Source organism: Bombus fervidus, chromosome 5, assembly GCF_041682495.2.
Source record: "Bombus fervidus isolate BK054 chromosome 5, iyBomFerv1, whole genome shotgun sequence".
Classification (NCBI taxonomy): Eukaryota; Metazoa; Arthropoda; class Insecta; order Hymenoptera; family Apidae; genus Bombus; species Bombus fervidus.
The window spans coordinates 9,467,537-9,490,900 of NC_091521.1; the positions used below are offsets into that span (position 1 = coordinate 9,467,537).

Sequence of the window (23,364 nt, forward strand, 5' to 3'; positions counted from 1 at the left end):
GTAACAACCGTAAGCTCGTTACGAACGGTAGACAATTCACGGATTTATTTCTTTTTATTCAGTTTTCATTGCGTGGGATTTTAGATACCGTTCTTTGGATGCATACAGAGGTCTCTGCTTTGAGTTGTTCAGGAAATATCGCCATTGCAGTTTGTTTTCAATTTTATGAATTAGGAGATGTGTTCTGATTGACAAACAGATTAACTCACAATTACTTTTAACCAAGAATCTCATCTATTGTACTGTACACACAGTAGACCATATTTTCTATTTCATAAAATAGGAAACGTAATATTATAAATTCCCTGAATATTCTAAAAAAAAAGATTTCTAGAATTAGTATCTAAATTATGCAAATGGACTTATTCTGAATATATATATATATATATATATATATATATATATATATATATATATATATATATATATATTTATTAAAATGAACTTATATATAGTTCATTTCAAGTGATATATTTGCATATAAAGATATATTTCGATATACAATTATGTTTATTTGTAGATACACGACATTTAACAAAATCTTTTATTTTTTAAATCATGCGGGCAATATGTAAGACAGAAAGGTATATTTTATTTGATAAATCATCAATGCCTTAACCAACAACACGCCTATTTAACGAGAAGCTTAAAAAATGTTACTAATCGCAACAATTTGCACTTTGATATTGAACAGTATCGTGCAACAGCTATGAATAACATAGTGGAAGTAAATCTTGCTAGAATAAGACAGCCTACCTATACATACGTCGTATCGAGGAAAGCATGTATCATGGTAAAACGAAGATTGAGGAAACACATCTCAGTGAACAATACTAGAAATTATTACTTCGACGACATAGAGCATAGAAAATACAGGAATTAGAGTATTCATCAAGAGAAGCACAGACTACAGTGAACCATAGTGACTAATGGTATAAATAAAGTAGTAAATATGTCTTCGAAATGGAAAACACAGTTTCGAGGAAGACACCGACAAATATATGCTCCGTTGTCAATATAGAAAAGCTCTTTGATGTAGTTTTTGTCACTTTGCTTCGTGCAGATTAGAAAGATAGATAGAAGCTGAAATCCTAAGGAAAATAAAATAAGACACGATAGAAGTATAATTTTTGCTCTGTAGAGAAGAAGGGAGAATGTTAATAGTGGTTTGTCGGAGAGAATAAAGCTATTGCAATAATGAAGACATCTGAGTGTGGAGATCTAAAATTAATTGGGTTATTATATAACTTACTGCCCCGTAATAGGAGGATACTTTTAAGGAATGTTTTATAACTGTGGGTTCTCCACTAAAAGAAGAGAAAATGTCGACAGAGAACAAGATATGTAGGGAAACTGAAAAATATACTGTTTCATAAAGACACGATATAAAAATTCTAAAATGTAAAAATAATGTAAAAGTTAATATTCACATAAACACATACACACACAAGTTATGGTGAGCAAGATTGAGATTTAATAATAATAAAACTACCATTTGTTTCATTAAATATATACAATTTTTCTGTCAAAATGAAGAAGAAATTCCTGAAATAATATATGCACTTATTAGTCTGAGATGGTCAAATAACTAGAGCTTCCAGTATTTTATGTTCACGGTTTTCATAAAGAGGCCAAACACAGACTATGAACATATCATATCATTTTAGACACTCCATCGATATTGATATACGGTACAAAGAAAGACCGTTATGAAAAGGTTTAATTTATATTCAAGTATGTAAAGGACATAAATAAGCAAGTAGTCATGATACTGAAGAAAGTATCCCCGTACATATACACTACTAAAAATGCTATGTGTAATATACAATTCATACGGAATGAGTAGAAGAGTGGAGGTGGAAAGAAGTGGAAATAAAAATTGCGGATGCTCGTGGTCCATCGACTACGTTTGACGACGAGGTGGAAACAGTATTTGCTTTGTGACACATCTCACATTCCTGACAAACATACAAGCATAGCCCCTCGTAACTCGCCGATACGAGACTACGTTATAGGGGTTTTCTCTCTGCTCCGTAACCCCGACTGGTTTCCTGAAACCTCCTTCGGCTTCATGTTGTTTTACGATTCTCTAAAAATGCCCGTTTACCGTCGCAACAGGAATGCGTCATTTCGTCATTTTACACGCAAGCAGAACGACAAGAGCGCTATTAGCCTAGCGATAGCTGTCATTTCACATGGTTCCACTCAAGTGTTCATGTGAAACGTTTACTATCCCATAAATATCGTGTACCGACCTGGAACCAGCTATTTTCCTGTTTATACGTTGAAAATTGCATATCTTGTTCGATTCGTTTAATTGCACGGTTTGACGATTTATAGAAAGAGAATAGGATATTTGATTAATTTTATCCATTTTTAGAAGATCTTTGAAATTACTATGTTATTTATTTTATGTTGAAAACGAAATGACAATGTGATTGAATTGATAAATTAGAAAGGTGTAACTACGATAAACAATCGAAAATGAATTGTTGTTACTACCTTATTTGGAATCTCAGATTGTAAAGGATCGGTGTATTTAATATTTTAATTATAATCTCACCAATATTTACTATACTATATATTATATACTATATAGTTTATTATATTATATACTATATTTCAATATAAAATGAAAATGTAAATGATTAATAACAAGTAGGAAAACCATTATGTATTACGAGTTTCGCAAATTTACTTTCTATTGCTTTTACGATTCCTATATAAAGCTCTTGTTTTCCTCTTTGATTAATTTATGATTATTGTTGAAACATTCTTGTCACTGATTTCCAAGTAAACTGCCAGTAATTTGTATGCCGCGAGCCTCATTACTAATCGTAAAATTCTGAAAACGGTAAGTACAACTGAAAGTAATAATTTGTTGTAGCGAGGGAAGTTTCGTCATTAAAAGTTAGTTTCCCCGCGGTTAATCGTAATTTTGTTCAAAAGTAGAAGTAAATAGTGTGCCACGTTTTACAAGCGCTTAAGTGAAACATAGAATTTTTTGCATTTTATTGCTGCAATATGTACGATAAGTAATCTAAATACATAAAACAAATAAACAAACAAATATAATGATAAACAATATAATAAATATAATAGACAACAAAGATAATTTAATAAGTAGAATATGTCAAGCATAAATCAGGTAATAAGTAAGAAAGTCATTGGTGAATAAAAAAAAATATAAAAACCGACACATATATGAATTCAATGTTGAATAACCCATTAAAACAAACAAAAAGAGAACAAATATTTATAATATCAAATGATTTACATAGTGATGATTTATATAGTATCAATTGATTTACTCCTTAAAAAAAGATAATTCGATGTCAAAAAAGATCGTAGAAAAATCTATGTAAAACGTATAAAATATTATCAGAGTTTCGAAACATCTAATATCCAGTAGTGACTGTCCTTTTCTGAGTTTATTCAAAGATACTATTTTATAAATTAAAGAATATAATTCATTTATCATTCCTTTATACAGCTTTAAACAACACATTCAAAGTATTCTCCTTAACAAGGGACGATGTACTACTTTACAATTGTTTAAAAAGTACAACCTATACGATGCTGGAGAATGCACAATTCAAAGAGGGTCTTGTACTTCATTACATACCCTTGAGATCCGCTTACTGTTTGCAATTAACTTAAACTTTACCCTTTGACAATTAATACCGTCTAAGGCGGCTGCTTGTATGCCCCTACTCTTTGAAGGAATGTTTTAAGAAACTGATATTGACTGATATTACGAAGCGTGGCAAGAAAGTTTTGAAAATTATTCGTATACAAATTTTGAAAAATAATGACGAAGTTGTGGATATTTATTCAAGATCATATTTCTTTAAATACAATTAAAGAAATTAAATTTAAACAGAGATTTGTTTCGTGTATTAAATATTTTAACGATTATTGTACTTTGAATATTTTTGAACATTTATTTTGTGTACTTTTACATGTTTAAATTTCTTATAATTGCATAAAAATTCGTAGTTCTCTAATGATTTAAGGCGCTGAATGAAAGCAATACACGGCACAAAAAATACATATATAGAAGTTCGATCTGATGGTCTGCAATTAATGTCGTATATGTTCTGCGGTGGCATTCAGCAGTTTCTATTGTAAGGAGAAAAAATAGGCCGATCGGATTGCTTGTCCGGGATTCGAATCCAGATCTTTCATTTACCAAGCGCTGCTCTATCAATTGAGCAATCCGGGCCATCGATAGATTTTTTTCTCCTTAAGTCTAATAATTTAGCAATGGCCACTGTCATCGATATATAGGGAAGGAAGATTGTAGGTTGTTAATATTTTCCAATTCAATTTACTGTTTAAGAAACGTTTTCGAGAAAACCACAATTATTTTAAACACATCTTTAATTCTCTTTGATTGTATATTTACACATCAGCAAAAGAAGATTATAATCGATTGTAATTCCTCATCTAAAAACATTCATGTAAAAATTAAGTATCATTAATAGTATGACTATGATTAATGACTAATACATAACAAAAGTAAAATAATGCAAACTGTAACGTTAATAAAGTATAAAATCGTAATATCAAATAAATGACACAAAATATTTAAAAAGAGAAAATGGTAGAAATATAAAAATACAAGTTTTGTATTTATCTTATGGCGTTACATATAGTGTTAAATATTATATCGCACGAAATAAAATGCATTGTCATAACTGCGAATATTTACATAAATTCATATTTTTATAAGCACAACTCAAAAAAAAAAAAAAAAAAGAAAAACAGTGCATAAATAAAAATGTGTTCCCTCAAAATATTAATAGTAAATATAATCTTCCAAAAATTATAACGTGTACTCTTCCTATTATGTGTATTGCGTACATTTTATATTTTTAAGTTAAAACCTGCCCAAATTTACAATGAGAACAATCAACAACAAGTAATAGATCAAAATTGACTGTTGGAAACCGAATGAACACGCTGTTCCGTCAACACTGTAAATATGCAAGCGCACAAATTACATATCTGTTCCGAAGCGGGTGTACTTAGTTTCGACTGGTTTGAACAGTCTACGAAACGTTGTTACCGAAATGACTTATTTCTTGCCGAGGTACGAAATGTTCTCTGGAAATTCGACGGATTCCTCGAAATGGCATTACCAGTAAAAACCAGCAAAACCAATCTTCTCACCTGCCAACCTCGCAATTCCTCATAAGCCAAGGTATCTTGTGTGCACGCGTACTACTAATTTTCTCTCAGTCTCATCGTGTGAAGCACCTAAGGTCGATTTTCTTCATAACCGTACGTTGTTCCGTCGCGACGGCCCTTTTTACAATGGCGCGTGTTCGAGAAAATAACATACTTCCCCTGTCCCGTGTCCTCCCTTCGCCACCGCCATGAAAATCCACCGGTAATGGAATTTGACAAAGGCAGGGGACGACCGTTGCTGGCTTCTGTCATGTAGCTTACGAAATTATTCGATGTCTAGTTTCTTCCTACAGGGGAAGTCGCCAAAGTATTTGAACACTTACCGTAGAAAACTTTTATATACACATTGTACATTTTATTATGTGCAATGGCTATAAAAAACATTTTTATACCGTTATATTTATTATAGCATTCGTATATTAATTAATTAAATCCAATTATATTAAGTTTCATATAATTTCGTATTACTTTCATATGACTACAAAAACTTAACACTATTATGAAAATTAAATGTGAAACCTAGTAAAACAAAAAGCACTTCATTGGAAAATAATACATTTTGTAGTCACTGTAAAACATTTTGCAATTTAATTAGTATTATAGCGAGCCACGACTGTCACAATTATATTTGTCAAATTTAAAACCAATCGGGTAATTTGTATAAAAGATACAAGATATTTACTGCAAATATTCAATAAAAGATTAGTAGGAACTGAAACATCAGCTTTCTACGAAATATATGCTTGAACTATGTATCTTGTTGCTTTCATATACGTTTTCAGTTTCGTTACAAACTTTATGTAATTATAATAGTCAGGTCTCAGTACAGTGCTAATAAAATGTCAGAATGTTTTATATAAGACACATGATATATTTATAAAAAGTGTCTACAAATATTCGAACACTTTCGTGAGTCAGTGTAGTTCGGGCCATTCTTCTTCTTTCTTTTTCTCCTTATTTTCGGCTACAATTTGATGAAAACTCTTAGCAATCAATTAATTCTAAGCAAAAATTGAATTACGCAGCGAGAAAAATGTTGCCAGCGAACTTTCATCAACGTGGAAGTCAGCGTGTATCCGCTGCCACCGTATTGCTCGTAGTCCCCGAGGATGACGACGTAGGATCTCATTATTCGATATGGCTAAATACGTGCATCTAGAAAATGAAATGTTCCTCGCATTTGGATCGTACAGCAGCGGTAGCGATGTATGGCTTAACTAACTTCCACGCGAGCAAAATTTCACGAAAGTTTATTCGCTGTGTTCCGTTGGTATGTAGCTGTCCTTTATTAAAACTGTATTTATTGGTCTTGGCCTCTTTTTAACGCATTATGAATTCAAATATAGGATGATGAAGTTCCAATACGGAAGAATGTTTCGTGGAAATTTATTTCTCAGTTTAAGTTTGCCGTAAATTAGAGATTTTTATTATATTGCGTTATAACGCATGAAATACTGCTTTGAATTCTTTAGATTCCTCATTCCCTCATGCTGAAGATGGCTATTCACGTTTACTTTAATTTCCTTTTACTAATTACATACTTGCAGTGAATATCGTGTAACTTTCATATACATTTACTATAATTGATCCCAAATTTTACCAATACGATAGACGTATGTTCCACATAAAAATATATTCCATAACACACACAATATACGTGTATACATATATAAATATTTTCTACGATAAGCTATGAAATATTTTCGTGAGCCTCTGTACATTAAGAACGGTAGATGAAAATTCTCTTTGCAGGTAATCATTCAAAGGAGATTGAATTTAAAAATTACGAGAAACAAATCTTTGGCGGTCGTAGGCACTGAGACTAATGTACACAGAGTACGCCCCGGAAGATCTTTCAAGGGGAAAAGTTCTCTTCTTCTTTGCTTAACCTCTTTAACTTTTATAGACCAGCCTCTCAAACTTTCATACTACGATAACTTCTACGTTTTGCTCGTATATCATGCAATTATTTTAGTTGTGTATACGTATACACACAGAAAAGTATCCAACGTCAGCATTGAAAATTATTTTCGATGACACGGAAAAGCGTTTAAGGAAAAAGTTCTTCGACAAGAGGGAAGGCGGACGGCGCGGGAAGGCTTTACTTCGTGAAATTTCAAGATCGCTTCAGGATGTACCGTCGTATCTGCCCGTATCGATTTCTATGGATACTTCAACGTTACAATCTCGAATATAGAATAGTTTCGATAATGCATGTTAATGGAATTTTCACATCTCGAATAATGTATTAGTAATGTAACGAACAGTCATTAGTGGTTTATAGAAAATGGGAAGTTGATAGTATATCCAAAAATTTGGAAAGAAAAATAAAAATATCGTAGAATTTTATTCTATTATAGAATTGCAGATATTGTAGATTTTATTATCTACAAATTAATATCATTGAAATGAAACGAACTTTGGAGCTCTTGTGTATGTTTCATATATAAGTCCTTTTTGATAAATCATTCCAATATATTTTTTCTTTTTATGAAGGTTCCAGTTTCAATAAATAAAAGGCTTTTTACGTTTCAAAGGAAATTTCATCGTAGAATTCAAATAAGAAATTATACTATATTAATCATGTCACATCGCAACCGTTGTTTACATTCTCTTTAAAATTAAAAAAAATCTTCTAACGATAGAAAAACACAATCAGGTTGAGAAAGTCTCAAGGAATGCAAGCTTAACTTTCGTATGAGTTATTTACGATCTTCATAAAAGTTATTATTATAGAATACGAGTAAATCACGAGAGGAACGAAAAATCTGTTTCATTGCATCAAACGATCTATCGGCGTTAATTTATGACATAAACAACAAATTGGGAACGAAATAATTAAGTTTACAGAATTAAATGGAACGTGATTAACAGCTCAACAAGCTTTCGACTAAATAAAAATAAAGGATATTTATACTGCAGATTTCTAATGAACGAATAAAGAACAAATAGAGAATTTGACTTGAATTCATCAGCGTATTTCGAATCAACGTATCCATCATCCAAACAATCAACAACAATACATACGAATGAACATTCGAATCAATAACGTTAGACACTCTGCAGGTTGTGTAGAGAAACGCTCCTAAACCATTAATTTCACGGGTTTCCCTTAACTGCGGATTCGATAATGACGCGTGGATTATAGGTATCACTTACCGCCACGTTGTTCAGAGTGAATGAGAGATGAGCCGGTGGTTTGGAGGGTGGTAAGCTACAATTTGCCCTCAAAGTGTCTCCGGCATCGTAACGTTCACGTTCCGATACGATAATGGGCGTGCCTTCGGGTAGAACTGAAACATAATAATTCCATAAGTGTATCTCTTCTACTCATCGTCGACAGGTCGGTTATTCGTGCCTCGTTCAAACGATACAAACGACATTATACCGCAATTTTGCTACCTAGCCGAGCAACATATCCAATATTCAAGCGGCTATGAGGAACAGATTAGGTAGTTAGTTTTATGATATTTCCTGTCGACGTAGCTGCATGCGAAAGAAGAAAACCGAAGGATGAAATAGGAGCTTGATTAACTATCTCTGTTCAATTTTTGAAGATAAGTGTTGTACAATAATTATAAAGGGATTAAAAATGCATTCAGAATACGAACATACTGATTAAGATATAAAATATATACAAAGGAAGCTGATATACATATACCAGCTATGTAAATATGAAACCGGAATCTTTGTATAGAAAATACACGTTTATTGTATGAAAATGATTAAAAATATTTTATTCGAAGTATTGCCCATCGCTAGCTATACATTTTTCTCACCTGTCTGGCAATTGGTGGATGCTACGCCAGAAAAACTGTCGCTCTTTTGAGACAAACCAGTCATCGAATCATTTTCGTACATTTTCGTAAGAAATGAAGTGCTGGTCAGAAAGTGCGTGTCCCATCGATGCAAATAAATAGTAATCGGACAGAGCCAAGTCTGGTGAGTAAGCCGCGTGCGAAAGTATTTCCCAACTGAACGCTTCAATCGTTTCCTTGACCGGTTTTGCTGTATGTGATGGTGCATTATCATGAAGCAAAATTACTTTGTGTTGCCTTTTTTGATATTCTGGTCGTTTTTCACGCAAAGTTTGATTCAAATCGATCTTTTGTTGTCGGTAGCGCTCAGTATTAACGGTTTCGCCAGGTTTTAACAGCTCATAATAGATCATACCCTTCTGATCCCACCAAACACAGAGCATTGTCTTCCGTCCATAGCGATTTGGTCTTGTAGTCGATGTCGGTGGTTCGCCTGGAGCTACCCATGATCTTTTACGCTCAGGATTCTCACAATATATCCACTTTTCATCGCCAGTCACAATTCGGTGGAGAAATGACTTTCTTTTGTATCTGGCGAGCAGCATTTCGCAAGTGGTTTTTCGGTTTTCCTGCTGTCTTTCATTCAGTTCATGTGGAACCCATTTTCCCACCTTCTGGATCTTTCCCATGGCTTTCAAACGTATGGAGACGGCTTCTCGTGTCACGTTTAATTGATCAGCGAGTTGTTGTTGCGTTTGAGCGTCATCCTCATCCAACAATGCTTGCAATTCTCTGTCTTGAAACTTTTTCGGTGGTCTTCCACGTTCTTCGTTCCTCGCGTCAAAATTGCCACTTCTGAATGTTTTAAACCACTCAAAGCACTGTGATTTACCAAGAGCATGCTCACCGTAAGCTTCGACAAGCATTCGATGCGATTCTGCAGCAGTTTTCTTCAAATGGTAACAGAAAATCAATGCTGTCCGCAAATCGTAGTTTCCAAGCACAAAATTCGACATGTTCAACGCTATTACAAACTATGCTGTTCTATGAAACTTGTATTGTTCTGAGTCGAAAATGTTTGTGAGATGTCAACAAAGACTTTTGGCATCAATGACGCAGTTTAGTGATAACTACATTATCAGCTAGAGCTATCTATAGGCAAATTCCGGTTTCATACTTACAGACCTGATATATGCAATGAGAGAAAGCATATTTCACAAACAATCATTCAAATTTCTAGAACCTGCACTGTGAATTTCTAAAATTCCTATGACATATGTATAACGAATGATCCGAGTGATCAGCTCGATCATTCCAATAACTTTATTGTTAAATTCTTCATGGACGTTAATATATTTTATAAAAAAAATAATCCATATTTAAAACGATTAATATCGCAGTAGTTCAAAGTACAATCGAATCATCCTAATCATAATATTTTAGACGATTATGAAATTGCACCGGAGAATCAGTGCAACTATTTTCCTTCTAACGGCGATGGAATATATTATGTATTATACATCTAGGTAGTAGGAATGCCGGTGGATACGGATCGAATTAATCTTCTTCACAGCCATTTCGTTGATTTAATTCTGTAACAAGGCGTTCCACTGCGGGTTAAACGAATCGTGTTGTAACAATCTGCATTTCGCCACTACCGGGAAGATTTTCTAGAACGAAAAAGAAGAGCGAACCGAGAGAATCTCGAATCGATTGATTTGAAATAAACGAGACCTTTCGTAGTTCAACCACACGCATTCGACTTTCCATTAAGTATATTGGATTTTCGAACGCTGTCGACAAATCTTTCGAGACAATCCGAATAATGGTATAAAGTAGGTCGTGGTATTGTTACAAAATATTAACGATATAAGTTTCATTCGTGTTGGAAGAATAACAAGAACGGCTCGAGGAAATCGTGGCTCCTAGCGACATATGTACAGTATCGTACATACAGGGTGTCCCAAGTTCTTGTCAAAATGAAACTATCGCACGAAGACTACAGGAAAAGACACGGTAAATATGTAACTTGCTGATTTTTAATTTTAATGTCACGTTATGATTAAAATGGAATTTTTCCACATAAAAGAGCTAACAGTAAGAAAGAACTTGTTAGAAATTAATGCTTCGTTTTACGGAAAAATTGCGGGACACTCTATGTACTGGCTCTATTGTGACAATAAACTTAGAAGTTGAATAGTTGGGATACAACCGTGAATTATTTCATTTGAAATTTTAAGTAAGATAGTATTTCGTAATATCGTGAAAGTTTGGATAATTGCGCAGATACAGTACGTATTATATTTTTATGTCATCGCTTCGTACATTTTTGCGGATTCGAATAGGTAACTATCGCTTGGAACGAATGTCCGTAACACGTTACATCGAAATCACATTGAATAAAACATTCAACATTGATCAATGGAAATACGTTGCCAAACAACGTTAACAACTTCGGTTTGGAACAATATTCGGTACAAAACCGTGTTTTCGAAGTACCACCTTAATTGAAAGCTTCTGCAAATTTTACATCAAAAACGTATGTACAATAGCATCATGTTAGTCGAGAGTCATCTGCATGTGCACGTTTCAAAAATATGAAATTTGCGTTGCAATTTTTTAACTAATTAAGGAGAGGAAGGCGATAAGGTAGAAAAAACATTTTTGATATTTTAGATGAGTATTTACATAATTAGACACGTGGTTATAAATGTAGTAATATATAGCACACAATCTTTGAGATTTTTCTATAACTATTACATTGAAGCATTACAAAAACAAGTAGCGCATTGCAATATTGTTATTATACTCTCTTAACAAATTTATACGACTACGACGTATAAAATAAAATTAGAAAAACGCGTGTAATACCAAACTTTTGAAAATAACATAACTTCAAATACCTCGAATCTCATAATAACAATAATAATAATGATATTGCACCATTTGGATTATAATTACATATTGCAAGTTCCAATATTAATCAAATAATTATTCATTACAATTATATTAAGATTGTTGTATATTACATACCACACAACTCTCGTCAAATGTTAGCATAACAAAAGTCACCACAAGAGAATAGGAATTGTTCCAAAATTAATTGCAGGATACAAAATGGTAGAACGTTAGTAGCACTCGTTTTACCGTGCACTAATTGGTGTCTCGTGATGCACACGCCACTTCAACAAGCTAACGAGTAGGGAGTTTAGACCGGCTATTATCGCATTTAATTTTACAATCGAACGAATCCACAACGCACGAAGATCGTTGTTGTACCTCGCCACCTCTCTCACTTATCTAGAACCCGAACGACAGCTGAAACTAGAACCGATTACCACGAACTGAAGCGAGGGAAATAACCGTTTACCCTCTCACCTTGTCGGTGATAAACCGGTGATTCGCAAAACTATAGAACGACTAATCGAATTTCAGTTATGTTATCGTCTTCCGTCTATGGCTGCTGTTCTAACCTGATTGCTCTTACAGCCACTACCAATCTACGTTTTGTACAGCAACTGCAAATATGATTTCACATTTTCAAATATAAACAAATTTCGCGGAAGGATTCGTAGAAAATTGGAGAGGTAGAAACAGATGGATCTGTTTCAACTGAGAAAACTTTGCCTACATTGGTTTAACGTTTACCTACGTTTTAATATCCTAATTATTAGGTTTCAACATGTCTGACAATTAGATTTGCCACGTAATTTTATGATACGCGTGTGATATCGTGCTGACCGAACGCAAATTGCAAATTATGAAATTTTCTGGCATGAGTTGTATAATAGCTTGGATAAAGTGTATATGCAAAAATATAAATCTGAATTTTGTATGAAAATTATGTGTCAGTTTGTGATATGTAATATATGTATAAATATGTAAATTCTAAACTGTGACTACTCGTTTCTGACAGAAGTTTGAATTTTTATCTTAACTGAAATGTAGTAAAGAATTTTCAGAATCCCAACGATTGAGCTTTTTCAATTGCAAAGAGCTATAACGAAAAAAATATATAATGAAACAATTTAATGAACAAAATTACTAATCTGAGAGATTAAATGGCTATAGTAATGGTTAAAATATGGACGTCAAAGATTAAATATGAAAATAAAAACGTAATGAAAAAGCAGTTGATTTTGGGATTACTGTACACAACAATTTAATTGATAATTGAATATATGATTGAAAGTCTTGTTACGAAATTCGACATCGATTATCTCGCATTCCTAATAACAATCTTTTAAAGAAAGTAAAGTTGCTTATGTCTCCCTTTAAGTTCTTTGGTTAAAACAGTAAATCCTCTAAAATTACCTAATCAGTGTATATATTCTTGTCAAGTATTATAATTGACGCTTGCAGTAAAATGCAGCGTCTCTATTTCCATGAATTCTAAGTATAATCGTTAGTCCCTATTTACGGAGAGAATTATGTTCTCGAATTGACAATGTCCAATTACGCTGTTTAAGCTAATGGAAGGGAGCATCATGGTATTGACCAATTCTCACTGAAACAGATGAACTTGCGGAACCAGTATTAGTACACGCGTTTCAGCAAGCAAATCGATTTCCATTGATTTACAGTCGATTTGTATTTATTTATCGCTACATTCATTTCGAATCTTTTCGATTGTCTCACGCTTGAAACGAGATTGCCTTAAAACATTGTATTATTAAGTTAGTACACTGCAGTAATATATAATTAACAATGAAATATAATAATATAAGCAGTAAACATGACACGTCGTTTTAGGGTTATAGAAATTTTGACAGATAAAATCTCTCATGCTAAATATAGAGTTATATAATGAAAGGTATTATAATAAAATTTATTATATAGTATATGAAACAATAAAGGTACAACAAATCAAATAATATTACGATGCAAAATCTAGACGTAATTAATAGATGTTAAATAGTAATTAGAATAAAATACCTAAAAGGCAATTATTTATATATATATATTCATTTACGTCCGTCGTTAATTAAAACTAGAATTCTGTACAGTTCTTTTTCATAACTTTCTGCATTTAGAATTTTTTGCACCAACACGAATTAATTTTTTGACATGGAACCGATCGACATATAGCAGTACGTTGATCAAAGGACTATATAAACGGTTGAATGCCGTTGAGTTTAATTCCAATTTTCAGAGAGATGCGGAAATTAATATCAAAAGTCAATTCTTATTGACGCAGGGATGAAACAGCGTATTATGATTTAAGCTGCAATCTGGTTTTTCAATCTTCGATATTTACGACGAGATGAATGGAATTTAGATAGTACTAATCGATATAAAAGTCATTCTCATCGACGTTCCAAGGAATCCAGAAGAAAGTACAATTTTTCTTCGACTACGTGAAAACTGCAGCAGGCCCAGATTCGTTTACTTTAAGAACATCCCACGGTATTATCGTAAAATATGAAATTCATATCCGTACTAGCGCAAAGTCTACCTCGTCTAGCGCGAAAAATTTCTATCCTTAGACCCAAGTGCTGCTAATAAAGAACCCGTTCTATGGATATTATTCTCCCGTCGACGATAACGTTTTTCACCAAAAACCTGAAATGTCGTGTCTTACACGCTCAACTGTGAGATGACATTAACGATTATTAAACCGTGAATATTTATGTAATATTTATGTAATAATTATCCATATTTTTCTGAATATGATTTCAGCTAGGTAGATATTTTTTTTTTTTATATTTATCGCAGTGCGTAGAGGTTCGTGTAAGAAACGGATGAGGGTCGAGTAAAATCTTATCAAGTTACATGTGTCCTTTATCAGATATTTATAAGATAATAAAAGTCTTTTAAACTTTTCTTTTTAGAGTCGAATATTTGAAAGTAGATGGTGAGGATACCAAATATTATAAAGATTACTACATTACTTTGAATATTTTATATATTTTTACATCTTTAAATTTACATCAGAAATGGACGAAATTATGAATTAAATCTAAAAAATTTTCTCTACTTTTGAAGAAAATCAAGGTAATACTAAAATACTTTTCTAACTTTAAACCACGTTGACAGATATAATATTTGTATTTTTTTACTTACATAAATGATAACTAGTAAAATGATATATCCATTACTAATAACGTTATATATTTTCATTTTGAATTTGTTGACTGTGCTTCAAATATCATTGTGTACACCTAACCTAGCACAGTCAAAGGCATATGTAACCAATATAGTCTAATCTTGCTTTAACCAACCCAAAACCTAATCCAGTCTAATATGCTTAACATGTCTGATTAGAACATAATCTACCCAACCCTGGTCTCTATTACTAAGACAGTTAAGCGTTCTATCATAAGTAAGTTTTCAGCAAACGTTGTTACAACACTAAAGACTGATAAGGACGTTAATATTAAGTTCTCGAATTGGAGTCTTAAACAATAGTAAATATGTTATATAAATTTATTTCGAAATTTATTCTAAATAAATAAGATTACTGGAAATATATTCTTATGGTAGTTTGATGATCGCGGAATTCGTAAGGTTGTACTACTTGTAAGTCAGTACTACGGTATGTTATACAATATTTTTCGCTGTTCGAGTCACATAAATTATAATTTTGCAGGTTACGGCGGTAATATATGGGGAAGTACGAGTGATCTGACACCGTAGCAGATGAATAGAATGTAATTTTGTTTATTAAAACATAGAATGGAACGTATAGAAAACATTTTCTTTTAGAAAATGTGTAAAAAGTTTTATAAGAAATTTACTTTGCTGTAAATAAAGTGTATACAAGACAATTTATTCAAAACGATTATTATTCTATTACAACTGCCTTAATCTATCAGTTCCTACAATTTCAATAAGATTATTCTCTTATTTTTATGCGCAGATTATGCCTTTCCAATTTGATAAGAAATATTGATAACTCTCTATACATCGTAATACCATAAGACTTTGATTTTAATAAAAAAACATCTGTAACCTGTCTTCGTAAAATTTTATTTCATCCTCATACACTTCTTATGCTGATTTGAAAAGTTGGAATAAATGTAAAACAGCGATATGCGGTATAAATTGCATTATTAGTTGCGAACAATCGTATTCCTAAATATACAGAAACTTCATTGTTCCTCCTCGACAAAAGAATTCGCAGATTCAACAATTTACATTTTTTACTTGACTTTTTACTACCGTATCAATTTATCAGCAAATGAGAAGTAAATTGAGAATAAAACTAGGAAACCGAGTTTTATTAGTACTGTATAATTTTATGACTGAATATACGGAAATTTCATTCTCTCACATTCGACGAAAGAGTTTACGACGAAACAGTAAATTTAATTGCTTATCCGTTCATCCTATTGATTTTTTATCACCAACTGTATCAATTTAACATCAGAAGGGTATTCAGTCGAGAAAAAATTAGAAATCGGAGCAATTGAAACTTTTGCAGGTATTTTTGTTCCCGAACAACGTATGAACATTCTAGCTATTCTGCTTTCTTTTGAAATTGTACATATACGTATACGTGCAGGCATGCGTGTGTTAACGAAATACGTGTGGATTTATACAGGGTCGTTTCGTTTCGTAACGCAGGCGAATTTCGCGTACACATCGCGACATTATCGCTTAGTCGACAGGATCGGAGGATGGGGATTGCGCGCTGCAGCTAATTTGTGTCGCCGAAAGTGTTTTATACGGACGAATTCGTCCATGGCCCATGGAATATTGCTCGATACAAACGATCCATGAATCCCGCGGATTTGAATGGGCCACGGTTCGCCGGGATTTCGACAGGCATCGCGTATCATTCGATCATCAATCTTGTTGCTCGCTTATCGCTAGCCGATTTCAAAATTGCTCTCGCTCTTTACGTTCTGCGTATGTATGTTGGTCAACAACTGTTTAATCTACACCGGATGTAATGGTAAATGACATAAACTATGAACGTACCAATCGAAAAAGCTGTAAACGTTTTTTTTTAGACAATAATTATGCAAAGAGGAAAGTTTTAATATAGATACATGGTGTGCGTATACTTCGTGTATAATATGATGTATAAATGATACGATATGATGAAAATGTGACAAGTGTACTTTTGCAAATTTTTTGATCTCGGTATCATTTGACTGAGACAGTCGAAAAAGACTTGATAGGTTTTAGAAATATAAGTTTCTTGGAAATAAATGATTAATCAGTTTGATAAAGAATCAAACAATTGAATACTTTAACAAACAATTTAATAACATAGAACTGATTATTGAATTTCAAAATAGCTCATCGTGTTTTCCTATGATAATGTATTTATTATTTGATTATTCCCAAGCGTAAAAAGGTCGATTAATATTCTATGGTACTGAGAGAATATGGAGGTAGGTATATTTTAAATGTAAAGAACGTTACAAAAAAAGTATCTATGACTTAAAAAATTGTGAAACATCAGAAAGAGTTAATATAGATTATAAATGTCAAAAAATATAAGATTATATACCTATATGTATCAGTATAGCCTGAACAGATCAGAATAATGGTAACAGAAACGTAGTTGAAATTTGATATGTTCGTTGCCGAGTAAATGTCGCATTTTAATCACGGTGTCCATTTAATTGCAGCGTCATTTCTGTTGATGTTTCGATGAAACAGAAAAAATAACAGGAAGGGAAAAGAAAAAGTGAGAGAACGAGATGTTTCTCGCCGATGAAACAACTCTCTGTCATCAATTTCGTGGATACAGTTAATTCATTACGAAGCTGTCGACTGAATTCGTTTTTTGTCTCATCAGAGTGTGAACTTGTAATTGCGTGCCTGGTTGTACGATGCGGCGACTTGGAATTGTATTAACTAATTTTCCCTCACTTTTTTTTTTTTTTTTTTACCTCCTACCTGAAATGTCGTAACGTATTTATCGACCGGTTAAACGTAACGACCGATCAACGAAATCGCTCGAAAATTGGTTTTTAAACCTTCCACCTCGCTCGCACACTGTCAACGAATCAAATAGAACCCGAGTGATTGCACAGTTGACTGAATACAAAGAGACTATAACATTATTGTATCAAAAAATTGAACGAACGTCTTGTTTGAACAGGCACCTTGTTCAGACGGTTTTAAATTGCTCCATATTACATTATCCACCTTGTTATATTATTATGTCACTGTATAATTGATAGGATAATGAAAATTTTCCAAACAGTACACTTTACTTGAAGAATATTTTTAAATTTCCTGATAGAAAGATGAATGAAGTTTTTTCAAATACTCTATGTTGTATGTGTCTATGTTGATTTAAGATGCAACGTTTGAAGTATTATTTGTGGTACTTTTAAGATTGGATATTTGATAAAATTGGGTGAACCTGAACTCTACGAAACAAAATTCATTTTAGAAAAATATGTGCGAAGTAGGTAAAACAATTAGGGTAAGTTTTTGAATTAAGTAATTTACAGTACTTAAATTATTTTAGAATTAACTAGAGTTGAGTTAAATTTATGTATCTTTCTATCCATTTTTAATTTGTTGCTTATTGTACAAAAGAATCTTAAATACTTTATTATTGTTCTTTGTTCTTCAATTGCTTTAATTAAGATTATATTACACGACATTATGTGGCTTTCTATGTAAAACATGTCTTGTCTTGTTTAAACAAATATTTACCGTCATCGCAAAGGGGATCAGTGCAGAAATTGTAAGATTACAATAAAAATTTAATTTAAAGTTAAAATACATCGTTAAATCAAATAATACATACGCAAGTGAAAAGAAAATGTTCTCTTTGTGAGACGGAATGATTAAATGTATTCTTTCGACTCTTAATTATTCCCTTGGTCTCCCTTGGTTCCTTGAAATTCGTTCCAAGAAGTGTTCGGAACCTGAACTATGAGAATTGATTAAAGTTCAGAGCGCACGCAAGGAATAGTTTCTCGCTGCACCGTCATTCTTTTCTAATGCTTGCTGATTCCAGAAATCGTTCAACTACTTATATTACTTTCATTACAAGAGTTCGTATTATTTGTTAATAGATATCCATCGATTTTTCTAGTTATCTCTCAAACTTCAGTCTTCTAGTACGAAAAATCTATCTATCTATATATATATATTTCTTATGAAGCAATATTTTAAAAATCTATAGACACTTTATTTATGTATTTTTTTTAACAAACACGTAGAATATTTAGGTATTTTTAGAAAATGTATCTAATATGCAAAAACACTCCTTATAATATTTAAAACATAAAACACAAATCTCTATTTTCATTTCGTTTTCTTAATTGTGTTATTATAATTCTTTTCTCTGTGATTTATGGGTTAAAAATTCTTAAAGAAGTTATTCATAACGTAAACTATAAAAGCAATTAAATTAAAAGATGAAACTTATGTCTTTAATAAACAGAGTTACATAAAATAAAATTGCCTAAACAAAATGTAATAAATGTTACAGAAGAATTTATTCCTCAGACTTCCAACTTTAACATAATTCTTCAAAATTCACGGAAGTGTACAGTTTGTATATTTTTTAAAAATTTACTATCTATACTAATATTACAAATCTTACATTTACTTTTATCACTTCTTAATATTTTGATTATTCGCAACCCATTGTCAAACACATCTTTATCAGACAACGTTTAACTTTTACGTTATCAAAGTTCGATTATCTAGTGCTGAAATGCATAGAATCTTAGATACAGAGTTTTCTGAGAACCAGCTCACGAAGTTTGAAATTCTAACATTCGCACGATTGAACGTTTGCACGGGAGCAACTTCCTGACGAATTGAAATCGGTGCTGCAATTTCATTCGTTACGTTGAATACATTGCATGAAGGGATGTGGCCAGCGAATTTAATAAAAATCAATTTCGCGTAATTGTTTGCAGAATGGCCGAAATCCGAGATAAAAGTGCCGATCCACGTGCCGTGAGACGAGAGAACCTCACATGAGTATTCCAAGCGTATGTAGTCGAGAATATTTTCCATGGTAACGTTCGTATTCTTACCGCACACGCTTGAAATTCATAGGCCATTCGAAGAACCGAGCAAGAAGAAGCATCAGAATTATCATACATTTCCTGATCCTTATTTCTTTAAACTACTCTTTCGGATGGATGGAAACGCTCGGTCAAATAAATGCATCTCAGAGCTCTGATGCACACAGTTTATCGAGTCGATAGGAAAAATGAAATTCGCCATTTTCTTTCTTCATCTACACACTTGCCTAAACGTATTCATGAATTTTATATACTACCGGAATATTTGAAAAATGTGAAAAATGGGTTTGATAATATAAGGTTCGTTTAATCATTCGATATTTGCATTGGTTGACATGCGTGAAAAATTGTTTAATGAAAAAAGGTTTGAAAAATTTGGAAAACGGATTTTTTTAACAGCTACGGTTGTGAAGATTTTGGAACCTTTGCTGTGTAAATATTGAAAATACAATATTTTTATATTTTTGGAAGAATTTTGTTATTTCAATTAGACAGTAATTGATTACTTTAGAATAAAAGTTGATTAATAACACTCGTGGGTATTGAAATGAAAAAATGATTTTAGTAGAATTAAATCAGACTATCAAATCGGATAGAGATATACACAATAGAGTATAAAGTAATGAGACACGTATATTGAATTAAATAAATATATGTAAATATAATACTATTTTAAATATAAAATACGTGAAAATATTTTCTCAGTGTCTGATCAACAATTCGATATTTAGCATTAGAATTAATTTTCGTTCTATACAAATTACTAAAAATTAGTAGTGTAGATTATCAAATAATTAATTAGCATTTCAAACTGGTTTTATTAAATTTTCTTCTCTAAGAATATTTTAACAGAATATGAAATACGTATTCTTCTCCGTTACAATTTATTTCTAAACATAACGGGCGTCAAGCTCTTATTATTCTATTATTTCTTCACATTCCACGAAGTAGTCTTCTACTCATTGAGGCTGACTACAATCGTGCGTTTTACGAAATCACTGTACTCGGACCCAGCAAATTGCTGGATTACAGAAATTCTAGGGCAGCTGCCTAGCAAGAACCACGCATTCTATTCTATCTTGCATTCCTTGTTTTGTTTCTGAACAATAGTCTCGTGTTGACAATTAATATTTTAGCAACACGTGTAGGAGTGTTCCAAATATTTGAAAAACATGTAATTTAGTTTATTAACGTAATTCAATTCAATTATATATAATACGATTTATCTTACTGAGATTTATGTCGGATTTTAATTAATTTTCAAATTTTAATTGATTATTCACTTTCGATTTACGTATTGTTTCCTTCGTAGCTACATACATGTCAATTTCATTCACACTCGTCTAATTACAAATTTAATTTAATTAACTTAAATTTTATTACACAATGGAATTAGTGGCCAATTCTCAAAAAACAAGTGATCTAATTTGTTAACATCGTTTATAGCAAGAAGATGGCACAAATAATAGCGAATTTTTAAATAAATTTGAAAAATAGCGCTTGTAATATCATTACTAGACTTTTTATGCAAATTCACACGTTTATGGATTTAACTGGAATTGGATTTAATATCGTATTTGTTATAAACGAACCTATTCTTTAGGACGGAATAAAACTGTTACAGCTTAAAAGATTTCTTACGAACTTCGTGTAAAGTAGTGACGTTAGAATGTATAGCTGCCTGCAGATCAATTAACATGGTAATAATAGTAAACGCGTTCCAGAATGTCGTCCATGATTTCATTTTAGATTAACATGAAGCTATTCCAAGCAATCATTTATGCATGTCACACTGCACTGTATTACTGCAACTGACAATCAGTTAACAGTCAGCTAGTAGTTTAAAGTTCCATACCATGTAGCAGAAATCGATAATTTCTAAAGAAACAATGATATACATTTTTCATATATTCGGGTTAGATTTCTAAAAATTTTATTTCGAAAATTCGGTTTATGAGAGTCTTCTAATTTTCGGAAGGCGATGGTTGGAAGAAGAAAATTCCGATAACAATAAAATGTCGAAAAACTTGGTGCGATACTTTCTAAATTCCTTTGCCGTAGCAATTTCTTCCGCTCTCTTACAGTAAAAATGATATTATTGCTTCTCCATCTAAAAGTTCCCAGTAACACTGTACATCTCAGATGTATTCTTCTTCTACTGTTAAAAGAAATAAAAAAGTGCTAATTCAAAATGACAAATATCAAGAATCTTAGTTTGCTTTTATAATAAACGCAATCTTCTTTATAAATAGTAATAACAATACGCTCTAGATATCCTGCATAGGTGAAAGCTTTTCCAACACGTCTTTACCTTTGAAAACGCAAAAGCTGGCTAGACACGTGGTGCTTTACAAGGCGAGTTCACAGCACCTCTAACAAAAATTCGGATCGAGTAACGTTTCGCACGATTTCAACTTATATTCGTCCAACCTTCGACTTATACCAGGTCTCTGCAAAATAGGCAACGCGCCACCGATAGGTCACGGATCTCGCGTCATGAATTCTCAAAACGCGTTACCTGTAAGCTAGCTGATAGAAAAAAATATGAAAGAGTTTGGCCGGGACAATTGGCCGCGCGTGAAAAATTCCTCAAGATGGGAGGAATCGAAAACGCGCGCGCCACAGAGATTCGGGTTTCAATATCGGAAGTACTCACCGTAAATTTAAGATTCCTCTGGACCTTTCGCTCAGACTGGCAAATCGAAGTTCGTTTCGACTTCTGGCGTAAGAGGCCCCCGATAAACAGCAGCGTCGAGCGACTTCAAGAAAAATCGCAATGGTATTTGGTCGATGGTTACGTGAGTAGTAGTTTCAAAGCTACTTTCTTTGATATCGCCAAATAGAAATTGAGAGAAATAAACGTACAACGGAGACTGATGATATTTGTCGAAAAAGAAAAATTTCATGGTAATACAAAAAAAGGGAAGAATGTAGCGTTTAATAAAATAATAGATGTCGATGATTTCATCAGATACGTAATGTATTACATTTGATTTCTGAACACTACGAGATATAAAATGTTCGTTTCACAAATATAGAATTTTGTGAAAAAATTTGTAAATTTCGTGAATTATTTATTAAAAATCATATACAGAAATTACAGAGTAGTAGCGAGTTCTCAAAAGTGTGTTATTAATTGACTATACTGCTTTCATAATTCCCTAATGAAAAATTTATACACGATAAATTACATACAAGACTTCAAAAAATTTCTTTATGATTTGGGTCTGAATTATGAGATCATTCACAGTATATATCGAGCTAAATAGCAACAGATATAACAGTAATTTAATAATACCAACACCAAAATTAGTAATTTTCTAATTATTAATTTTTAGATTTAGTTTGTTTCCTGAAAGGATTCTAATATTAAATGAAAGTTTATACGTAATTATATATCATTTGTCGTTGTAGAAAATTAACATAATGGTGTATAGCTAAATTTAGATCAAAATTAA

At 32.3% G+C, this 23,364-nt stretch overlaps 1 protein-coding gene across 2 annotated transcripts in view; it reads right to left on the reverse strand.

Moving 5' to 3' along the window:
• The window catches only part of LOC139987773 (uncharacterized), a 209,141-nt gene that overhangs the window by 70,601 nt on the left and 115,176 nt on the right, over window positions 1–23,364 (reverse strand). For both annotated transcript variants that reach the window (XM_072004401.1, XM_072004400.1), the window contains exon 4: window positions 8,353–8,486. In XM_072004401.1, coding sequence (XP_071860502.1) covers window positions 8,353–8,486 — 134 coding nt within the window. The remainder of the gene's footprint in view (window positions 1–8,352; window positions 8,487–23,364) is intronic.